Raw genomic sequence first — 20,010 nt, 5'->3', positions numbered from 1 at the left:
AGGGTCATTTCTATCACTGCAGAAAGTTCTATCAGACAGTGCTATGTGAGATCTGTCAGGAGGGGGAATTCAGTACTTCACAAATCAGGACACAACAGCAGCTCAACTGAAAGGTCTCACATTTATTACTGAACCAACCTACTGGTATAGAGGCATAGTAACAGAGAAAATCATTCCCTTGATAAGACATGTCTATTGGCCCGGTAGGAAGGATGTTTCTATATTGACAGGATAGGAACATGTGATCTCCATGCAGCTTAAATATGTGTGCCAATTATGTTTGCTATTTCATGATGTGCAATGCTTCCTCATAGACCCAGCTTGGTTCTTCTCCAGTGCCTCCTCTTGGAGTTGTACCTGATTTTATTACCAGTTTTCATCTGAATCCACTGGGGAATAGGACGATTCTGCTTTTATTTCTTGGCCAGGAATCGCTTAATTCTGAAAGTCTTGTGAGAAGACATGGCGATCACAGTCAACCACACGCAACCAGGATGGCGGCGGAAAGGAGAGCTATGGTTTTCTTTTTTAATATTCCCCTGGCTATTCGGGGTCTTTTCTGATTCCACACAAATCTTAAGATGATTTGTTCCAACTCTGTGAAGAAAGTCCATGGTATTTTGATAGGGATTGCATTAAATATGTAAATTGCCCTGGATAGCATTAACATTTTCACAATATTAATTCTTCAAATCCTTGAGCATGGAATATTTTTCCATCTCTTTGTAGAACAGATTAACAAAACCAGGAGTTGGTTCTTTGAAAGAATTAGTAAGATAGATAAACCATTAGCCAACCTTATTGAAAAGAAGAGAGAAAAGACTCAAATTAATAAAATCATGAATGAAAAGGAGAGATCACCACCAACACCAAGGAAATACAAACGATTTTAAAAACATATTCTGAGAAGCTATACGCCAATAAATTAGGCAATATAGAAGAAATGGACGCATTTCTGGAAAACCACAAACTACCAAAACTGGAACAGGAAGAAATAGAAAACCTAAACTGGCCAATAACCAGGGAGGAAATTGTATCAGTCATTAAAAACCTCCCAAGACACAAGAGTCCAGGACCAGATGGATTCCCAGGGGAATTCTATCACACTTTTAAAGAAGAAACCATACCTATTCTATTAAAGCTGTTTGGAAAAATAGTTATTTCAAAATAAACTTTCTTAGAAAACTGCGCATAAATAAAAAAATAGAAAATATTAAAAACATCGTTAGGAAAATTCCGATTTTTCTTTAAAGAAATGTGGCTGAATTCTCAAAAATAATAATGGAATGGAAAGAAAATAATCCCGGTACATAGTGAGATAGAGTGAAAATATCTTCAGGTCTATACAAAAGGTTGATATACAAAACAAAACACAGAATTTGTCACTACTAAAATAAAAGGTATTCCTTATACTGCTGAGAATGATCCCAGATGGATAGTTGGAGATGAAAGAAGAAATAGAACAATAAGAATAGTAAATATAGGGATCCCTGGGTGGCACAGCGGTTTGGCGCCTGCCTTTGGCCCAGGGCGCGATCCTGGAGACCCGGGGTCGAGTCCCACGTCGGGCTCCTGGTGCATGGAGCCTGCTTCTCCCTCTGCCTGTGTCTCTGCCTCTCTCTCTCTCTCTCTCTCTCTGTGACTATCATAAATTAAAAAAAAAAAAAGAATAGTAAATATATAGATATGTATAAATGTATACTAACCAGGGGTGATAAGTGCAATCAAAGTATTCTAAGTTCCTTGTAAAGTCTGAGATGAAGGAAAAGGACCAATTAATATTTAATGTTACATAAGACAGTATTAATGTATAATCTCTGGATAACCACAAAAAGAATATTAAAGGTATGTGTGACTTTCAGACTAACAGAGGAAAAAGTAGACTAAATTTGAGCTGATGCAAGAAGAAGAAAAATGAACAGTTTTGACTAAGTAAATAGAAAAGTGATTGATACAAGATAGGAAGAATTTTTCCTAAAGCTATCAGAATTTATTGTATGGATATAATCCTTAAGATATTATAACAATGGCATAAGATTGGCAAATAGATAATGAAAGAGAATATAGGTTCTAGAAATAGGATCATGTATGTGGTCACTTGATTTTATGACTTTTCAGGGTATGTGCAGTCAGAATAAGTACTTATTATGTCGCAGTGTTCACCTATGATAATCCAGTATATCCATCACCAATTTGAAGCTATACTTGCCATAGAGAAGAAATGTATACATCCTTTCCTTAAGTCACTAGTTCTAACAGGAAGGGTTGGGCATGCATTATGAAATTTCCTCATTATTCTGTCATCTTGAGCACCTTATTTTAGTTATATATTCTTTATAAATGATAAAAGTCTAAAATAAATTAATTCGTACTCGACTGAGAGACATTCTTCTTCTTAGGGTGATTTCTACATACACCTGCTACTTCCGTCATGGGTTGATTTAATTAATTTCTTTGAGTTTTGAAATGCTTTACTATTTCTTCTAAGTATCACCTATATTTCACTCCTACAGTGGTATTTTCAAGGAAGAACCTGGAAATTCCTAACACCAGATAAATTGTTTTGATAGACTTTTATGTTGAACAATATAATTCCCTAACTGAAAGTGTTTTCATAGGGCATGTTAATATTTTTCAATGGGGACCTTGATATTTGCCTGGAAATTTAATTACATGAATATTTTCTCAGAGTGGATACTAAATACTCAATAATTTAAACAGAAAAGACATTTCTTTATTAGAGGAAAGATTAGTAAGCATTAGGTAAATATTATACCACTTGTCATCATTCGATAGTTCTACTGGCTAGATTTACTTATTATTTGCTTATATTATTAAAAGTAGAGAGGATTCAGTGTCTATGACTTAGCTTTAGATTTGGAATGGCTAATTTTAATTGTGATAATTTCATTATTCTTAATTTTCATTATAAAATAACTTAATTTTTACTTTCCCCAGATTATCTAGATTAAATTCTATAATATACAACAGGGCTGATTAGATGCCTTTTCTTATTGTAAATGAGTATTGTAAACTTAATTTTATATTAAATTATATTTGAAAAGGGCCATGAGCTCCTTTTCAGATAGGAGTGCAAATTTTCTAGGCCTATTTTGTTGTGGGTGGGTGTGTGACTATGATGGTTTGCATTGATGGGTTGTTGGTGAGAGGCAGGTAACCAGAAATAAGCAAGGATTTAACAAGCACATACTAGTTTGGTTGTGCGTCTTGTATGCAAGCCTTTAATTTACAGAGAATGATTAAATCTATATAAACTACTTGACACTTGTGCATATTGGATTCAATAAATAACCGATACTTTAATTATTGCTATTCACATTTCTTCCTTTTCTTCTGAGATCAGTGTTCCAATGAAATCTCAGTTTTGGGAATGATGGGAGTGAGTTTAGTTAGGGCAGGCATGGGCATGGTTCTAGGGTGGAGGAAGGTTGAGCTACCAGCAGATAATTTGAGTTCTTTGAATAGAGGATTTGACAGAAGAACATCAAACAATTCTCTGTCCCTTTCTCATTTGTGTATAGAAATCTAGATGCTGCATTGGAACCCATTTCTGGACAAAGCCAAAACTCAGAACAGAGCTTAAAGGCAGGGAAAAAAAAATCCTAGGTCTGCTTCCATTCAGAAAAATGAAAGGAGAGAAAGGAAAGCATGGGTTCTGTTGTGGGTAGAAATCAAGTAGAATTTGACCAACTGGGAATGGTGACACTAATTTAAAATAATGTGGTTTCAGGGTACCGGAGTGGCTCAGTCATTTAAGCATTTGACTTTTGGTTTTGGTTCAGGTCATGATCTCAGGGTCATGAGACCAAGCCCAATGTAAAGCTCTGTGCTCAGCATGGAGTCTGCTTGAGATTCTCTCTCTCACGTTCCCCCAATCCTCCTGTCTGCTCCTCTCTCATAAAAAATAAAATAAAATAAAATAAAATAAAATTAAATTAAATTAAATTAAATTAAAAATAGATAAAATAAAAAAAATAAAAGTTGTTTCAGAAAAAAGTGTTTCCGGGAACAACTGATTTTAAGTGGACATTCTCTCATATATTTGTTGATAACCCAACGTCCATTACCTGCCCATTTATAACATATTAGTTGGGTGGTGGGGGTGGGGTGGGCATTCAGAAGGTTGAGATTTCAAATGCAAATTTTTAAGAGACATAATTAAAAACAGAAAGTTGAAACATGCAGATTTAGAATTAAGTCAGTGATCAGGTCTTTATACAGTTTTGAACTAAAATAACATTCTGCAGATGATAATGTGCCATATGCAGTTAATATCTAAGTTAATTATAGATATTGAGTAAAAAGAATCTGATTGACACCACCTCCATTATTGAATGTAATACGTCTTGCATGTTTATTGATTTAACAAAAAGACTACATAATGATAGAGTCCTAAGATTTTAGAAATGGCTTTTTGTTTCTTGATAACTTTCTCTTGAGGTTAAGAGGAACAAAAGTAATAAGTACTCTTAGGGTAATGAAATACAAAGTAACTTACTCGCAAAGAAGTAATTAAGTAATTTGGGGGCAGAATGTCATGCTATTTGTATGCTATGGGACCCAGAATGAGAGTCCTTTACCTAGAGTCTGTGAAACCTTAGAGGATCAGTCAGTCTGTGGATGGATAAACACTGAGGAATGTTATGTAAAATTTGGTGTTTGTGTGTACACAAGTGCTTTTCTATTTGTTTTTTTTTTTTAACTAAGGAGTCCCATAGCTTTCATTAAATGAAATGGTCTTTTATTAAAATGATTTTTACTGTTGACTGGTTACCTTTTCCAGTTTTAATAATGACTCTACGATGAGCTACCTTCTCACTCATGGTTTTGCTTTTATCTAGTGGACATTAAAATTAAAATGCATTTTGAGACACTCATTGTTATTTAATTAGTATTCATTCTCCAGCTCATTAATTGTGCTAATGTTACATATAGTATGCGGTTGTCTATTATTAGATATAATAGCCCTAAATTCCATTAGTCCTTACATGTTGTATAATATAAATTTGCAATCAGTAATTACTTAATGGTTCTTTAAATTATTTTTCAAAAATTTAAAAAATGTTATATTCATTTTTAAAATTAATATATTTGAATTGGTACCAATAACAAAATTATAATTAACATGGAAACAGATATTAATGCAGGAGATTCTCTCGACATATAGTATATTCATGAAGTTAAAGACTGTAGTTGATAATAAACTATATTAAGAGTACATCTACTTCTGGTTTAGAACCAGAAAAATAAAGCCAATAAAAAATGCAGTATGCATGTATAGCATCAAAAATGTATGCTATAAAACGTGATAAAAATGGTAATGATGGTAGTACTAATCAACACATAAAATATTATGATGTAAATATATAAAAGTAATACTAACATGAAAATATTAGCTAACACTTCTTTCAGGTGGATCATTGTGGGTTCAGTCAGGAAAACTGAAGCCACTCTATGTATCTGGATCATATAGGGTTTAAAACAAACCAGTTTATGTGATGGTGAATTAGAAGGTGGTACATGGAGGCCAGGGAAATGCTGCTAAAGGTTGTGGGGCTGTCACCAAAGGCAGGAAGAGCTGATCCTTAAGGTCTCCACCTGGATGGAGCACAGAAGTAAGCGGCTCTCAAATGCGTGCCTGAAAGCTGCCGCAGTCCTCAGTGTCCTTGCACAGCTCCCAGAGCTCTCTGCAGTGGTTTTCACAAATTTGCTGGGAAACTGCTGTGAATTTCTCATCTGCTCTCACATATGCCTGCAGTTAACTCTGGAGAATTTCTTCTATCTCTCTGTGCTCTTTCCAAGTCTCCTATGAATTCCTCACAGTAGGAAGCTCTAACCCAGATCATATAAAGGAGATTTTGGGAAACAGTTCCCAGCCTTAGAAGGAAATGGGGACAACCTATCATAGTAGGCTACATATATCCCAATCACTTTATGAATGCATTGCGATCATTTTATTTAATCCTCCTGGCAACTCTATGATGTAGGTTGTATCATCCACATTTAGTAGATGGTATTGAATGTTAAAGTGATTGTCTTGCGCAAAGTCTTACAGGACACCATCTGATTTCAAAGCTTTGGTGTCTAATCACTACATTATCCTGTGTCTTCTGTTGCATTTTGTTTACATTAGTAATATTATTGATGCTAGCTAAGTATGAATTAAATTGGTGACAGTTGTTAATATATTTTGTTTGGAACTTTAATGCCTCAAATTTAAGTCTGTAAGTGCAAATTGATCATGTTAAAATTAATACCTACATTTTATCAGTCCCCAAGTCCTTAGCCTAAAATTTCCACAAATGTTTTGTTCTAGGGCAGGATTGCTATTACCATTTCCATTGTTTCAATTTTTATAAGCCCACAGCCAACAGTCTCCCAGGGATCCTTGGCTAAAGGAAGACTTGAATGTCACCGAAGCAGTAGATGAGGAGGGCGCCCACATTCTAGGCCTGATTCCTGGCTGAAAAGGGGGCAGGCAAGGTCATTAGTAGAAGAGGCCCAGGCGGGTCCTCTCCAAATCCTGCCCAAGTTCAGGGCAGCCCCTGAGCTGCTTGCCGGAGCTGCTTGGGGAGGGCTTTTGTTATTGAGCAGGACGGCTCCGCCGGGCCCCGGTGCTCAGAGCTGGGGAGCAGCCCCGCGGTCATTCCAGCATCCCTTTTGGGTCTGAGGCTGGCGTCCCGCGTAAGCTGGGCGGAGCAGGAGTAGGTTTGTGGCCACCGGCAGGACTCCCTGAAACACCGCAGCCAGCTCTGCGGCCACGGGACCCACGGGACCCACGGGACCCCCTTAGGGGGTGTCTTCAGGGCGTGTCCTGGCCCCGGGACTCCAGGGAGGCCTACCTCCCGGGACAGGCTTGGGGCGGAGTCCAAAGAGAGCCGCGTCCAGGGTCTCCTTTGGGGCAGTGCGGACGGAGGAGACTGCAGCCCGGGGCGGCGAAGGCGTTGTTACCCGACGCCTGGAATCTGCCGGCGCTCGGGTGCGGTTCTGGCTCCGGGGCAGGCGGCGAGTACCACCCCACCCCACCTCCCCCCGGGGGCCCCGGATCCCCCCTGCGGTTTGGGTCTGCGCCTGCGCCTTCGCAGCAGAGCGGGAAGTCACCCCCGAGCTCCAAGCCCCAGCGCCCTGGGCGCTCGCTCATCTGCGGCCTTTGCTAGCGGACGCCCAGCGCGATCCCCAGGGGGCTGATGTAGTGTAGACGCCCAGCACGATCCCAAGGGGGCTGATGTAGTGTGGACGCCCAGCGCGATCCCAAGGGGGCTGATGTAGCGTGGACGCCCAGCGCGATCCCCAGGGGGCTGATGTAGTGTGGACGCCCAGCGCGATCCCCAGGGGGCTGATGTAGTGTGGACGCCCAGCATGATCCCAAGGGGGCTGATGTAGTGTGGACGCCCAGCGCGAACCCAGGGGGCTGATGTAGTGTAGACGCCCAGCACGATCCCAAGGGGGCTGATGTAGCGTGGACGCCCAGCGCGATCCCCAGGGGGCTGATGTAGTGTGGACGCCCAGCGCGAACCCAGGGGGCTGATGTAGTGTAGACGCCCAGCATGATCCCAAGGGGGCTGATGTAGTGTGGACGCCCAGCGCGAACCCAGGGGGCTGATGTAGTGTAGACGCCCAGCACGATCCCCAGGGGGCTGATGTAGCGTGGACGCCCAGCGCGATCCCCAGGGGGCTGATGTAGTGTGGACGCCCAGCGCGAACCCAGGGGGCTGATGTAGTGTAGACGCCCAGCACGATCCCAAGGGGGCTGATGTAGTGTGGACGCCCAGCGCGATCCCAAGGGGGCTGATGTAGTGTGGACGCCCAGCGCGATCCCAAGGGGGTTGATGTAGTGTGGACACCCCAGCGCGAACCCCAGGGGGCTGATGTAGTGTGGACGCCCAGCACGATCCCAAGGGGGCTGATGTAGCGTGGACGCCCAGCGCGAACCCCAGGGGGCTGATGTAGTGTGGACGCCCAGCACGATCCCAAGGGGGCTGATGTAGTGTGGACGCCCAGCGCGATCCCAAGGGGGTTGATGTAGTGTGGACACCCCAGCGCGAACCCCAGGGGGCTGATGTAGTGTGGACGCCCAGCACGATCCCAAGGGGGCTGATGTAGTGTGGACGCCCAGCGCGATCCCAAGGGGGCTGATGTAGCGTGGACGCCCAGCGCGAACCCCAGGGGGCTGATGTAGTGTGGACGCCCAGCGCGATCCCCAGGGGGCTGATGTAGCGTGGACGCCCAGCGCGATCCCCAGGGGGCTGATGTAGCGTGGACGCCCAGCGCGATCCCCAGGGGGCTGATGTAGCGTGGACGCCCAGCACGATCCCAAGGGGGCTGATGTAGTGTGGACGCCCAGCGCGAACCCAGGGGGCTGATGTAGTGTAGACGCCCAGCGCGAACCCCAGGGGGCTGATGTAGTATGGACGCCCAGCGCGATCCCCAGGGGGCTGATGTAGCGTGGACGCCCAGCACGATCCCAAGGGGGCTGATGTAGTGTGGACGCCCAGCACGATCCCAAGGGGGCTGATGTAGTGTGGACGCCCAGCGCGATCCCAAGGGGGTTGATGTAGTGTGGACACCCCAGCGCGAACCCCAGGGGGCTGATGTAGTGTGGACGCCCAGCACGATCCCAAGGGGGCTGATGTAGTGTGGACGCCCAGCGCGATCCCAAGGGGGCTGATGTAGCGTGGACGCCCAGCGCGAACCCCAGGGGGCTGATGTAGTGTGGACGCCCAGCACGATCCCAAGGGGGCTGATGTAGTGTGGACACCCCAGCGCGAACCCCAGGGGGCTGATGTAGTGTGGACGGCCAGCGCGATCCCAAGGGGGCTGATGTAGCGTGGACGCCCAGCGCGATCCCCAGGGGGCTGATGTAGCGTGGACGCCCAGCACGATCCCAAGGGGGCTGATGTAGTGTGGACGCCCAGCACGATCCCAAGGGGGCTGATGTAGCGTGGACGCCCAGCGCGATCCCAAGGGGGTTGATGTAGTGTGGACACCCCAGTACGATCCCCAGGGGGCTGATGTAGTGTGGACGCCCAGCGGGATCCCCACGGAGCAGTGTAGTGTGGACGCCCAGAGGGATCCCCAGGGGACCAGTGTAGTGTGGACCCCCGGGCTCATCGTCTGCCTCTTGGTCAGGTTCTAGCACCCAGGGAACTTCATGTCACAGCTGTTGCATTGATGGTAAGAATTGTAGTTAAGCCTCCTCTCCCTCCACAGAGTTCGGCCTCTCTACCTTACACCGGTTGCTCTTCTGGAGTCCTTTTTGCCTTATGTGAACCATCCCTGTGAACCTTTTCTGCAGTGGGGTTTCTGTCACCAACCTGACATTCTAGCTGCATGACTACTTTCTCATTTCACCAATCTGTCTGCCTCTCAGTTATGTCTTTGTGCATATAAATCTTTGGGTGGATGGGTGGTGGGATCATGGTAGTGGAAGTCAACCTTTTTTATTGTCAGGAGCATCTTTGCAAATCTGAGGATTTAAATTTTCACTTCTGCAAAAGGTTTCTGTCCAGTTCAATTCCTCAAAATTAGTCACATTCTAATGCCGGTGGATAGGTGGATTGAGTGAGAGTCAGGATAACTCCTCTCATAAACACGATAATCTAAAGCTAGACTGTTGTCCAGCCAAGGTACCCAACATACCCTATTGCAAATATTAACTATTTTCATTTTATTTATGGCTGAGTTTATCCCGTGTTACTAATACATATTCATTAATGGAATGTTAAGGGTATCCAAAATTAGTTACTAGACTAATGATATTTTAAAAATTTAACAGTGGTACTTGGTTTATTATGACTGTATAACCCATATGTTTTTTATAACCCATCTTAAACACTTCAGTTTATTTTATTTTTTTAAGTTTTTATTTTAAGGTTTTATTTATTTATTCATGAGAGAGACAGAGAGAGAGGCAGAGACACAGGCAGAGGAAGAAGCAGGTTCCATGCAGGGAACCTGAGTGGGACTCTATCCTGGGTCTCCAGGATTATGCCCTGGGCTGAAGGTGGCGCTAAACCGCTGAGCCACCCAGGCTGCCCAACTTCAGTTTATTTTAAAAGAAAGAAAAATATCCAGAGAAACTTTCCATCTCGTTTGAAAGGTAAAAAGAAATGTATGAGATCTTCAGAGGTTTCAGAATAGAAATTGCTGTGGCTTTAAAGCCTTGTTATCTGATCTGATTTTGCTTTATCTGAGTACCCAGGCCTTCTGTGACAGGAGTAATCTAGTTGGTCCTTCTATGCATTTTTCTTTTCTTTCTTTTTTTTGGGGGGTGGAGGGTAATGTACAATGAATTTAAATAGAATATAATACATATTTTCTACAGAGGCAAAATCCAGAATGTTTTAAATTACATCCCATTGATGTATAATTGGGGTTTAACTGAACCCTGCTTTGTTTTAACCACAGTATAGGAATGACTTCTTTAGTTATAACTAGTAGTTGAGATCTTGAATAATAGAAATAAAGAAGACCTGTGCCAACTGGCTGTTTGTTTACTTCTTTTTCAGAATATACTTAAAAAAATCACATTTGTCTGATAAATTTTGCTACACAGTGTTTTTGTGGTAGAAATCCTTTGCTTGTTTTAGCTCCAACCCTATGTTCAATCTGCAGATTTGAGATACCCTGATTTATTTTATCAATGTCTTTGAGGTTACCTTGTAATCTTGCCATCTACAAAGTCCATTTAGCCTCTTCTCAGATAAATCCGTGTGTTTCCTGAGATATCATGACAGCAATTTCTTATATAGGAAGTTTGAAGAGTTTATTTTGCTGGGCTAAGAAATCTATGAATGCTTTAATTGCTGTTTACTAGGACAATAGGGGACTTTAATTACTAATATTTACCTGTGGTCAGTAAACCAAGAAAGAATTAGTTAATCCATTCATCCATTCCGTACCATCTATGAGCCAAGAAGAGTTCCAGGCCTAGGGAGAGAGTAGAGGTCAAACCAGGCCAGCCCATGTTCTTAGTGATATGGTGGAGGAGGATGAGCAGAGGCAGGCATAGAAAGATGAGCAAGTATTAAATGAGATGATTCTGGTTAAAGATGATTCTTTAACTATGAAGAAAATAAGATAATGAAGTGACAAAGACTTAGGAATATTCATTAGGGTAAGCCTCTTTTAAGAAGATAGCATTAGAGATAAATGATGACAAACCAGCCATCTGAACATCTGAGAGAAGAGCATTCAAGGCAGAAGAAATAGGCCACCAACACAAAAAGACAATGGGATGAGGAGAATTTTAAGTATCCCTTCTGTTAGCTCTCTTAATACTTGATTTTCTGGCCCACTCATAAGATTATTGCCTTGCACAGAATCTAAGCTTAAGATGATAATTGACAGACTAGAATTTTGGGCTAAATCCAGCAAGGTAAAATGTACTTGATATGACTGTACAGTGGTGCATACAAGTTCACAAACCTAGGTACACAGCATGAAGTGATATCCACATGGCTTGGCAGCTGTTCATATGAGAATAATCTGGGGATTCTAATTGACCACAAATTGGAGCTTGGTTTTTGCTGTTCTTGCCTGGAAAAAAACAATGTATAGATGTTACTCTTAGGCAGCTTTTTTGCCTAATATAAGGCATCATTATAGCTATCCAAAAATGGAACAGGCTGCTTCAGCAGGTAGAGAAATCTTCATGGCTTAACTCATAAAAAAAAAAAAAAAAAAAAAGAATGAATACCCATCAGGGCTTTTGGAAAAAGTAAATCCTGTATTGTTGGGAGATTAGTTTAAGACACTTTTTGGTTTCTGCGAGTCTGTGGCTTATTACTTGTTTCTTTCATTCCAATAGAATTTTCTTCATTTTGTATTTGTATGTGATTAAGAAGGAAAAATAACATTAGTATCTAAGGTACATGGTGAGGTTTACTGAAAGTTTAGTTTGTAAAGGCATTTCTCAAAATAGTAATCTGAAGTTTAAAATTCTTGTGCTATAGTTTTTAAAAGAATTTAAAGTTCAAGTAGAATAACAAAAATAAATATATATATCTTGGCTTTGCCTGTGTTAGCTCTAAAACATAGCTATATAACGTAACATAGCTGCACTTCATTTTCCTCATAAGGAAGACAATAATTTGTACCTGCTTTTCAAGATTATTATTAGGATTGAATCATTTGCTATATGTAAAACAGTTAGAGAGTACCCGGCAATAGTAAATGCTTTGTAAGTGTTCGCTATTATTATTAGATATAAATGTATGTTCTATTCTACCTTCAGGAATTAATGACCAAATTAATAACTGAAACACCTGACCAGCCAATTCCATTTCTCATTGACCATCTTCAGTCTAAACAAGGAAACCGTGGACAACTTCAGAGAACTTTATCTGGATCTGCAGCTCTCTGGGCAGAAAGTGAAACATCAGGTAAGTGAAAAAATTTATTTAACCATTGATTTTGATACATTTAATGTAAAAATGTACAAAATCTTTCTGATTATAAGATAAATGTAGATGGTTACCAAGGGTTTCACATATTCATTTGAAAATGTGCTTCACTCATATGCTAAAATTTCACTCGTGTGGAATTTAAGAGAAAAAAACTAATGAACAAATAAAGAGAAAAGAGACAAAAAAAAAAAAAGACTCTTAAATACAGAGAACACACTGGTGGTTGCCAGAAGGAAGGTTGTGGAGGGGTGGTTGGGGTGAAATAGAAAAAAAGGGATCAAGAGTATGCTTAGCTTGAAGACCGCTGAGTAATATATAGAATTGAATCATTATGTTGTACACCTGAAACTAACATAACATTCTTTGTTAATCATACTTCAAAAAAGAGGAAAAAATTAACTTGTCATAAAATATTCTTGAATTTGAATATATTGTTATAAATTGTGTTATATATTATGCTTCAAAACATAATCTGTGTGTATTCAATTTTAATAGAGGATTCAGAGTTGCACAAAAAGACTTCAGTATGAATTCAAACTAATTATTCTAAGCTTATTTCTTTTCTTTTCATGAAGAATTTGAATTAAATACTTCTAGCTTACCTGTAGAAAGATAAACAAAGATTTTAATGGTTACCTTTCACTTTGCCCAAACTGATGATTATTCTCTATTTCCTGTGGTGCCTATTTTTATCTTATGTAGTAAGTTTGACTTTAAGAAGATTAATTTACCCTGGACATTGGAGAAACCAATCTTACTAAGTCTGCAATAGCCTCATCTCCCTAGTAAGCACTGGTTAAGATAATTGAGTAGACTTTTTTTAGGTGTTTTGGTTTAGCATTTACTTATAAAACCAAATCTCCTATGCCTGTTATGTTATTAGCCAACTCCAAGCCTAATTCTTATGGGAATCTGACTGACAGGACTCCAAATATGTTCCTGGAATGACATTTTCACTTCTCCCATCTTCTTCATGGCTTATGAGATCCCCTGAAAAGATCTTGGTCTCTCTCTTTTGGCTATAGTTTCATGTTGGTACCTTCTTGAGACCATGTTTCAAAGCCATACTAAAATGAGTAGGGAGAAGGGTATCCTCTGAAGAATGTAGAGCTCTCTGGTGTCAGTTATCCATTGAGAAGATTTCTGTATTATACAGGAAACTAGGATACAAACTTTTGGCATATGAAAGAGAAAACTCTTGCATTTTCCTAGCTTCACATTCTTGGGTTTAGATTCTAAGTAACATGGGTATATAGGCATGAACACTGCTTTGTAGGTGCAGAGATGGCACCCATCATGTAAAGGCAGACCATATGAAATCTATGAGCCCAATGAAGCTCTTATGAGTCCATATTTATAAATTATAGTATCTGGGGAGATAGTAGTGTGTTAAACTCTGCAGTTTTAATCATCACACATTTAGTATCCTATACTTCCATGGGTCAGAAGTCTGTACCTACCAGAACTACATCCTTCATGTAATTTCACAAGGCTGGAAATCAAGATATTGGCTGGGTTGCATTCTCATCTGGAGTCTGGAATAAAAAAAAAGAACCTGTTTCCAAACTCATTCAGGTTGTTGGCAGCATTAATTTTATTGTAGCTCTGTGACTCAGGTTCCTGTTTTCATGCTGGATTTTAGCCCGGGGTTACTGTCAACTCCTAAATGCAATCCACAGTTCCTTGCCATGTGGCTCTTTCATATTACAGCAGCTTACTTTTTTAAAATCACCAAGGGAATTTCTCTCAGTCAAGTCTACTTAACGTATTTAACATAACATAATCATAGCATTGATATCCCATCACTTTTACCATATTCTTTTGGTTTGAAGCAAGTCAAAGATTCTATCTACTACACTCAAGGGGAAAGAATTATATAAGGCATAATGTCAGGGGCAGAGATTATGGGGATCATCTTAGAATTCTGACTAACACAAGTACTGATGACTTACTGCTTGGAGAGGGAAGGAGGTGAGGAGATTATTATAACTCCCAATTTACTGACTTAGGCAATGGCATAAATGCTTATTTTAATAAAGCAAGATGGCAACACAGGAGTAAATTTGTGAAGGGCAATAATGAGTCCACTTCCTATTGATGACTTTGAGTTTCTTGTGAGGCATCTTCATAGATAATTCCAGGAGGCAGTTAGATATGAGTCTAAAACTCTGGTGATGGGTCAAGGCAGGAATCACAGAGTGGCATTCAGCATTATGGGTATAATTGTTAAAGTTATGAGAGTGAAAGAATAGAAGAAGTTGTGGTCAAATTTCCCGGTAAAGTGGAAGATGGACTGGGGGAATGCAAGTGTGAGGTTATATCTGATACCTAAAATTTTGTCTTTTTATTAATAAGTAAGTAAGAAGTAAGGTTGTTGCTGAGGACAAGAGGGTTGGGAATTGAATAGGAGAGATTGGAGTGATGCCAGTTGTGAAAAGTCACCAAAGAAAAGGAGGAAATAGTTGGCAAAAGGAAAAAAAAAGACTGTGAGGCAGTACTGGGGCTTCTCTGAAGTTGAAGACATGAATGAAATCATCAGTGCAGTTGTAATTTTCTGCAGTGGTGCCCAGAAGCAGTGGGAAGGGAGCAGAGCAAACAGTTGAGGGACTGAGTGAGAATTGTAGTTGTGACAGGGCAAAGGTGGAGGGCAGAAGAATGGTTTTACAAAGCAGTTGACAACATTTGGAGCAATTTATGCAAGTGATCAAAGCACATGGTCTAGTATGAGAAGATCTTGAGCAAGGATAGAAAAAGAATTAGACGGAGACACTTGGGTGGCTCAGTGGTTGAGCGATCTGCCTTTGGCTGAGGTCGTGATCCTGGGGTCCTGAGATCAAGTCCCACATTGGGCTCCTTGCAGGGAGTTCTCCTCCCTCTAAGTCTTTGCTTCTCTCTCTGAGTCTCTAATGAATAAATAAATAAAATCCTTTAAAAAGAGAAAAAGAATTAGACAGAAACGCAATCAGAGAACTGAAGATAAAGACCTTTAGAAGGCTAGTGCAGGGGTAGATGTAGTAAAAATATGAGAGAAGTAGAAGGATGGGAGATTGTAATATTTGAGATCAAGATTTCTTTTTTTCTTTTTTTCTTTCTTTCTTTCTTTTTTTTTTCTTTTTCTTTTTTTTTTTTTTTGAGATCAAGATTTCTGAGGTGGAGTGAGTCCAGATAGATGATGAGAAGGTCCTGATGGGAACCTTAGTTTTGGGATACCTTAATTATCAGGGAGGTGAAGCTCTTCAGAGTTAGGGAGGACAAAGAAGTATGAGATTTAATGCATGATTTTTCTGAGTATTAAGAAAATGAAACCAGAGTTGCATTCGAGTTGTTGAAAAGTCAAGGGAGATGGTGCCAACATCTTGAGTTGGGCTGTGGAGTAATCAGGAGGAGAATGATGGCAACCTTGAAGAGAAGTGAGTAGTGTAGACAGGCAGGATTTACCACAAGAGAGGAGGGACTTCCAGCTTAACAGTATTGGGCTAAGAAGATCCAGCCTGTGGCTGATACCACATGAGGCAATGCACCCCCCATTCCAGGAAGCTGCAGAGGAAAGAGTGAGGTGTCTCTTAAAACATGAAAGAATGGGTATTGAGGATAGAGAAGTGTTTGTGTACAATGGATTGTATGCCCTAGAAGGTGAGGAAGAAAAAATTGAGAGTGAGTATGACAGGAGAGAGAAGGAAAGCATAGGATAATTCTTGGATATGAATATAAGTAAAGAAGTTATAATATGGGTGACAGTAAATAATACCAGTTTATACCTTGACTGCAATTTTGAATTATTTCTTCTGTGCATGCTCTGACCAGCTAGAAATTATCTCAATATTCAAAGTATATTGGTATAATATCTTCTGAAAATATCTTAAGTTGTCCTCTTATTGCCTTTAAATATATCTAGGAACTCAGGATACAACATCATCTAAAAGTCTGTCATTTAATATAATTTAAGAGAAATCTGAAACCTGCCTTATTTTTATTTCTTTATAGACATTCTAATTATTTTTCTTAAATACTTGTGGGTTTTTTTTTTTTCTTGATAAGTTCTACTGGGAAAATATCTTGACGATTATCTTTTTCCTTTAAATTTTTTTCTTATATTCAGTGAATCTTCTCAAACGGCAAATCCAGATCTTCAGCCTAAAACTATTTTCCTCTTGTGTACTTAGTTATCTCTTCTATTATATTTGTTTTCTGTTTCTTCTTCAGGAAAATCAACCACTTGTAAATTGAGTTTGCTTTGCTATTCTTCCTTCCTCCCGTTTAATTTCACATTATATTTGCCTTTCTTTACTGCCTAATTTGTCAAGCATGCTGTGTCACTGATTCAGTTTTCTGCAGTATCACTTTTCTCTCTGTGGTTTTGAAAACAAATTTAAATGCTGGTATTGCATTTTGGTTTATTGTCAGTATTTCCTTATCTTCTTTATTCATTTCTGGGTGCTGTTCTATTTTATTGTAGATTGGTTGATTAATCTGCCTCCTCTCACTTTTCTTGTTTCATAGAATCCATTTTGTTTATTCTTATTAAGAAGGCAATTAGCCACATCCTAAAATTTAAAGGTTTTCCAGAGTAAATCTTTTCTAAAACTATGATTTTTCTTTGTATCTTGAATAATACATTCTTGCTTTTCATACTGAAATTTTTGTAGAATGATATTTTTCTCCATTTATTCAAATTTAAATGATGAAGGGGATTCCATCTAGTTTTCGGTTTGCCAATTAATAGGATAGATGGATTCTTTGTCCCCTCAACATATAGCTTGGAACAATTTGGATCCCTTTCAAAAATTTTAGAGAGACAGATGAAATTATGGTTACTACTAAAATTCCATTATCAGTTTAATCCTATGGGTCTCTGCTATACTCATGAGTAACTTTGTCTCATCCTGTTTTCAACCAACGAAATAAGAACAGTATCGTTGCTAGATTATTTAAATTAATGTGGATTTTCCTTCTTGCCTGTAGTGGAAAAGTAAAAAAGCCACATACTATTTCTCCCTTGTTCTTTTTAGCCTTTTTCTTTGTATCGTGAAATGCTCTGTTTTATGACCAGGATTCCTTTCCTTTAGCCATGTAGCACTGGAAGATATTATGGTCCTGGGATGGATATAGAAAGACAGATTCTCATAGAACAACAGGAATAGAGAACTCTGATGTAGGGGCAAGTATCATGAATGCCTAGAAATCTTCCAGTCCTTTTCTGGTTTGCCTATTTTACATCTTAATCTTATATCTTATTCCCATCTGTAGAAACATGTCCTGCATTCTGGCAGACCAGACTGACATTTCTGTTCTAGAGTTTTAGAGTATTTATGCCAATTTTGGTATTGAATGGCATGTAGTAAAATTAGGTAGTAAAATTAGGTAGTAAAATTAGGTAACAGCTGGTTTAGTACAACCTTCAAATATAAATATGAGGAATCCATATAATGTTTAATGATGTCTATTTGGTATTTACAAGTGGGTGGCTAGAGAAAGATTGATGAGGCATTCATAAAGATAGGATAATTTGACAACTTATAACTTTATTTTATTTATTTTTTAAAGATTTTATTTATTTATTCATGAGAGACACACAGAGAGAGAGAGAAGGAGAGAGAGAGAGAGGGGGGCAGAGACACAGGCAGAGGGAAAAACAGGCTCCATGCAGGAAGCCTGATGCAGGACTCGATCCCAGGTCTCCGGGATCAGGCCCTGGGCTGAAGGCGGCACTAACCCACTGAGCCACCCAGGCTGACCACACTTATAACTAAACAAGAAGGCAGAAGGAAGCTGTAAACTCTCAGGAATGTCACATGGAGGAAAGAGAAAGATGAGGAAGCAGTGAATGAGACAAGAGGAGGAAGAGTCAAATAGGGGATATGGAGATGAGGAGAATGTAGGGCCTGAGGGTCAGAGAGGAAAATATCCCACAGATAGGCCTGTCTAAAAATATGAAATGCTTGTCAAAGATCAGGAGGGGTGACCTCTTGGAAAGCTCATTTAATTTGGGAATTGGTATGACTTTGACCACCTTTGAAGGTGAGCTATAACTTTCAACAAAGTTGGTTGAATTACCCTTTCTTGAGTAGAGAAGTGGAAAAAAATGAGTGATGCTAGGGCAGAAATGTAGGTGACTGTCAGTGGTTTAACATGTCAGTGAATAATAGATAAGATAAAATAAGATGAGTAAAGTTTATGTGTTTAATTATTTTTATTTATTGATTTATTATTTTTTAAAAGATTTATCTATTTACCTTAGAGAGGGGGGAGGGGCAGAGAAAGAAAATCTTCAAGCAGATTCTCCACTGAGCGCAGAGCCCAGCACTGGCTCAATCCCACCACCCATAGGGTAGGGACCTAGCTGAAACCGAGAGCCAGATGAGCCATTCAGGTGCCCCAGTGTTTTCTTTTCTTTTTTTTTTTTTAATTTTTTTTTTATTATTTATTTATGATAGGCACACAGTGAGAGAGAGAGGCAGAGACACAGGCAGAGGGAGAAGCAGGCTCCATGCACCGGGAGCCCGACGTGGGATTCGATCCTGGGTCTCCAGGATCGCGCCCTGGGCCAAAGGCAGGCGCTAAACCGCCGCGCCACCCAGGGATCCCGCCCCAGTGTTTTCATTAGAATACAGGGCTTTACTAATACTACCCATTTAAAGAATGTTATTTTAAGTAATGGTAATCCCATGCCTTAAAGAGTCTTTCTGGAAGCCTTTCACAATTTAACACGATCTTAATCCTATTAATATACAAATTCAATCATGTCAAATTCAAAACTAAAATTTACAAGGGAAATTAAGCAAGGAATACTTTTGAATATTTGCATTATTTTTGATGTGAGGTGACCTATAGCTTTTTCCAGGCATATCTAATGACTTCACAGATTTAGATTTTGGTCAATCTTGAAATCACTTATTGTTGAATATATCTGTATATGTATTTTTTGTTTGTCTTAACAGAACATAAAGGAACAAGAAGGGATTTCAGAAGCTATGATAAACCTTGGCAATTAAATGCAAAGAAGCCTAAAAAATCAAAAAGTGACCTTGCTGTGTCTAACATTTCTCCACCATCACCAGAATCCAAATCATGTAAGGAATTTTGTCATTCAAATGTTACTTAATGTATGTAAGTATGTGTTACTAACAAAATGAGGAAAAGGTAAGAATTAAAGTCAAACTTTTTATCTGATCTTTCTGGCTATTAATCCTAATGAATGTCATGTTCATTTCAGCAGTAACATTGAGCTTTAAATAGATCTACTCACTCGTATTCTCAAGAATGTTTAATTGATTTAGACTTTGAGTATAATATTCTTGTAAGAATGTAAACTGCCTAGAGCAGGTTCCTTGCCTGTCATGTTCAGTTGCAGCATTGTATCACATTCAAAGCAAAACTAGCCCTACATTTAATAAAGTACGTAAAAGCAAATGAAATCTTGTAGTTTTTATTAATTAATTAATTAATTAATTAATTAAAAGATTTTATTTATTTATTCATGAGTGACACACAGAGAGAGAAAGAGAAAGGCAGAGACACAGGCAGAGGGAGAAGCAGGCTCCAAGCAGGGAGCCTGATGCGGGACTCGATCCCAGGACTCCAA

General features: G+C 39.8%; 1 protein-coding gene and 1 pseudogene across 4 annotated transcripts in view; one reads left to right on the top strand and one right to left on the bottom strand.

Annotated features, from left to right (window-relative positions):
- The window catches only part of C28H8orf34 (chromosome 28 C8orf34 homolog), a 406,660-nt gene that overhangs the window by 71,798 nt on the left and 314,852 nt on the right, over nt 1-20,010 (top strand). For all 4 annotated transcript variants that reach the window (XM_077876661.1, XM_077876660.1, XM_077876663.1 and 1 more), the window contains exons 2-3: nt 12,257-12,404; nt 19,367-19,498. In XM_077876661.1, the coding sequence (XP_077732787.1) occupies nt 12,257-12,404; nt 19,367-19,498 (280 nt within the window). The remainder of the gene's footprint in view (nt 1-12,256; nt 12,405-19,366; nt 19,499-20,010) is intronic.
- On the bottom strand, nt 113-497 carry LOC144300212 (large ribosomal subunit protein eL39-like; annotated as a pseudogene).

The sequence above is a fragment of the Canis aureus genome, chromosome 28, assembly GCF_053574225.1.
Source record: "Canis aureus isolate CA01 chromosome 28, VMU_Caureus_v.1.0, whole genome shotgun sequence".
Classification (NCBI taxonomy): domain Eukaryota; kingdom Metazoa; phylum Chordata; class Mammalia; order Carnivora; family Canidae; genus Canis; species Canis aureus.
The sequence above is the reverse complement of the archived record's forward strand: the minus strand, read 5'-3'. Positions and strand labels throughout refer to the sequence as shown.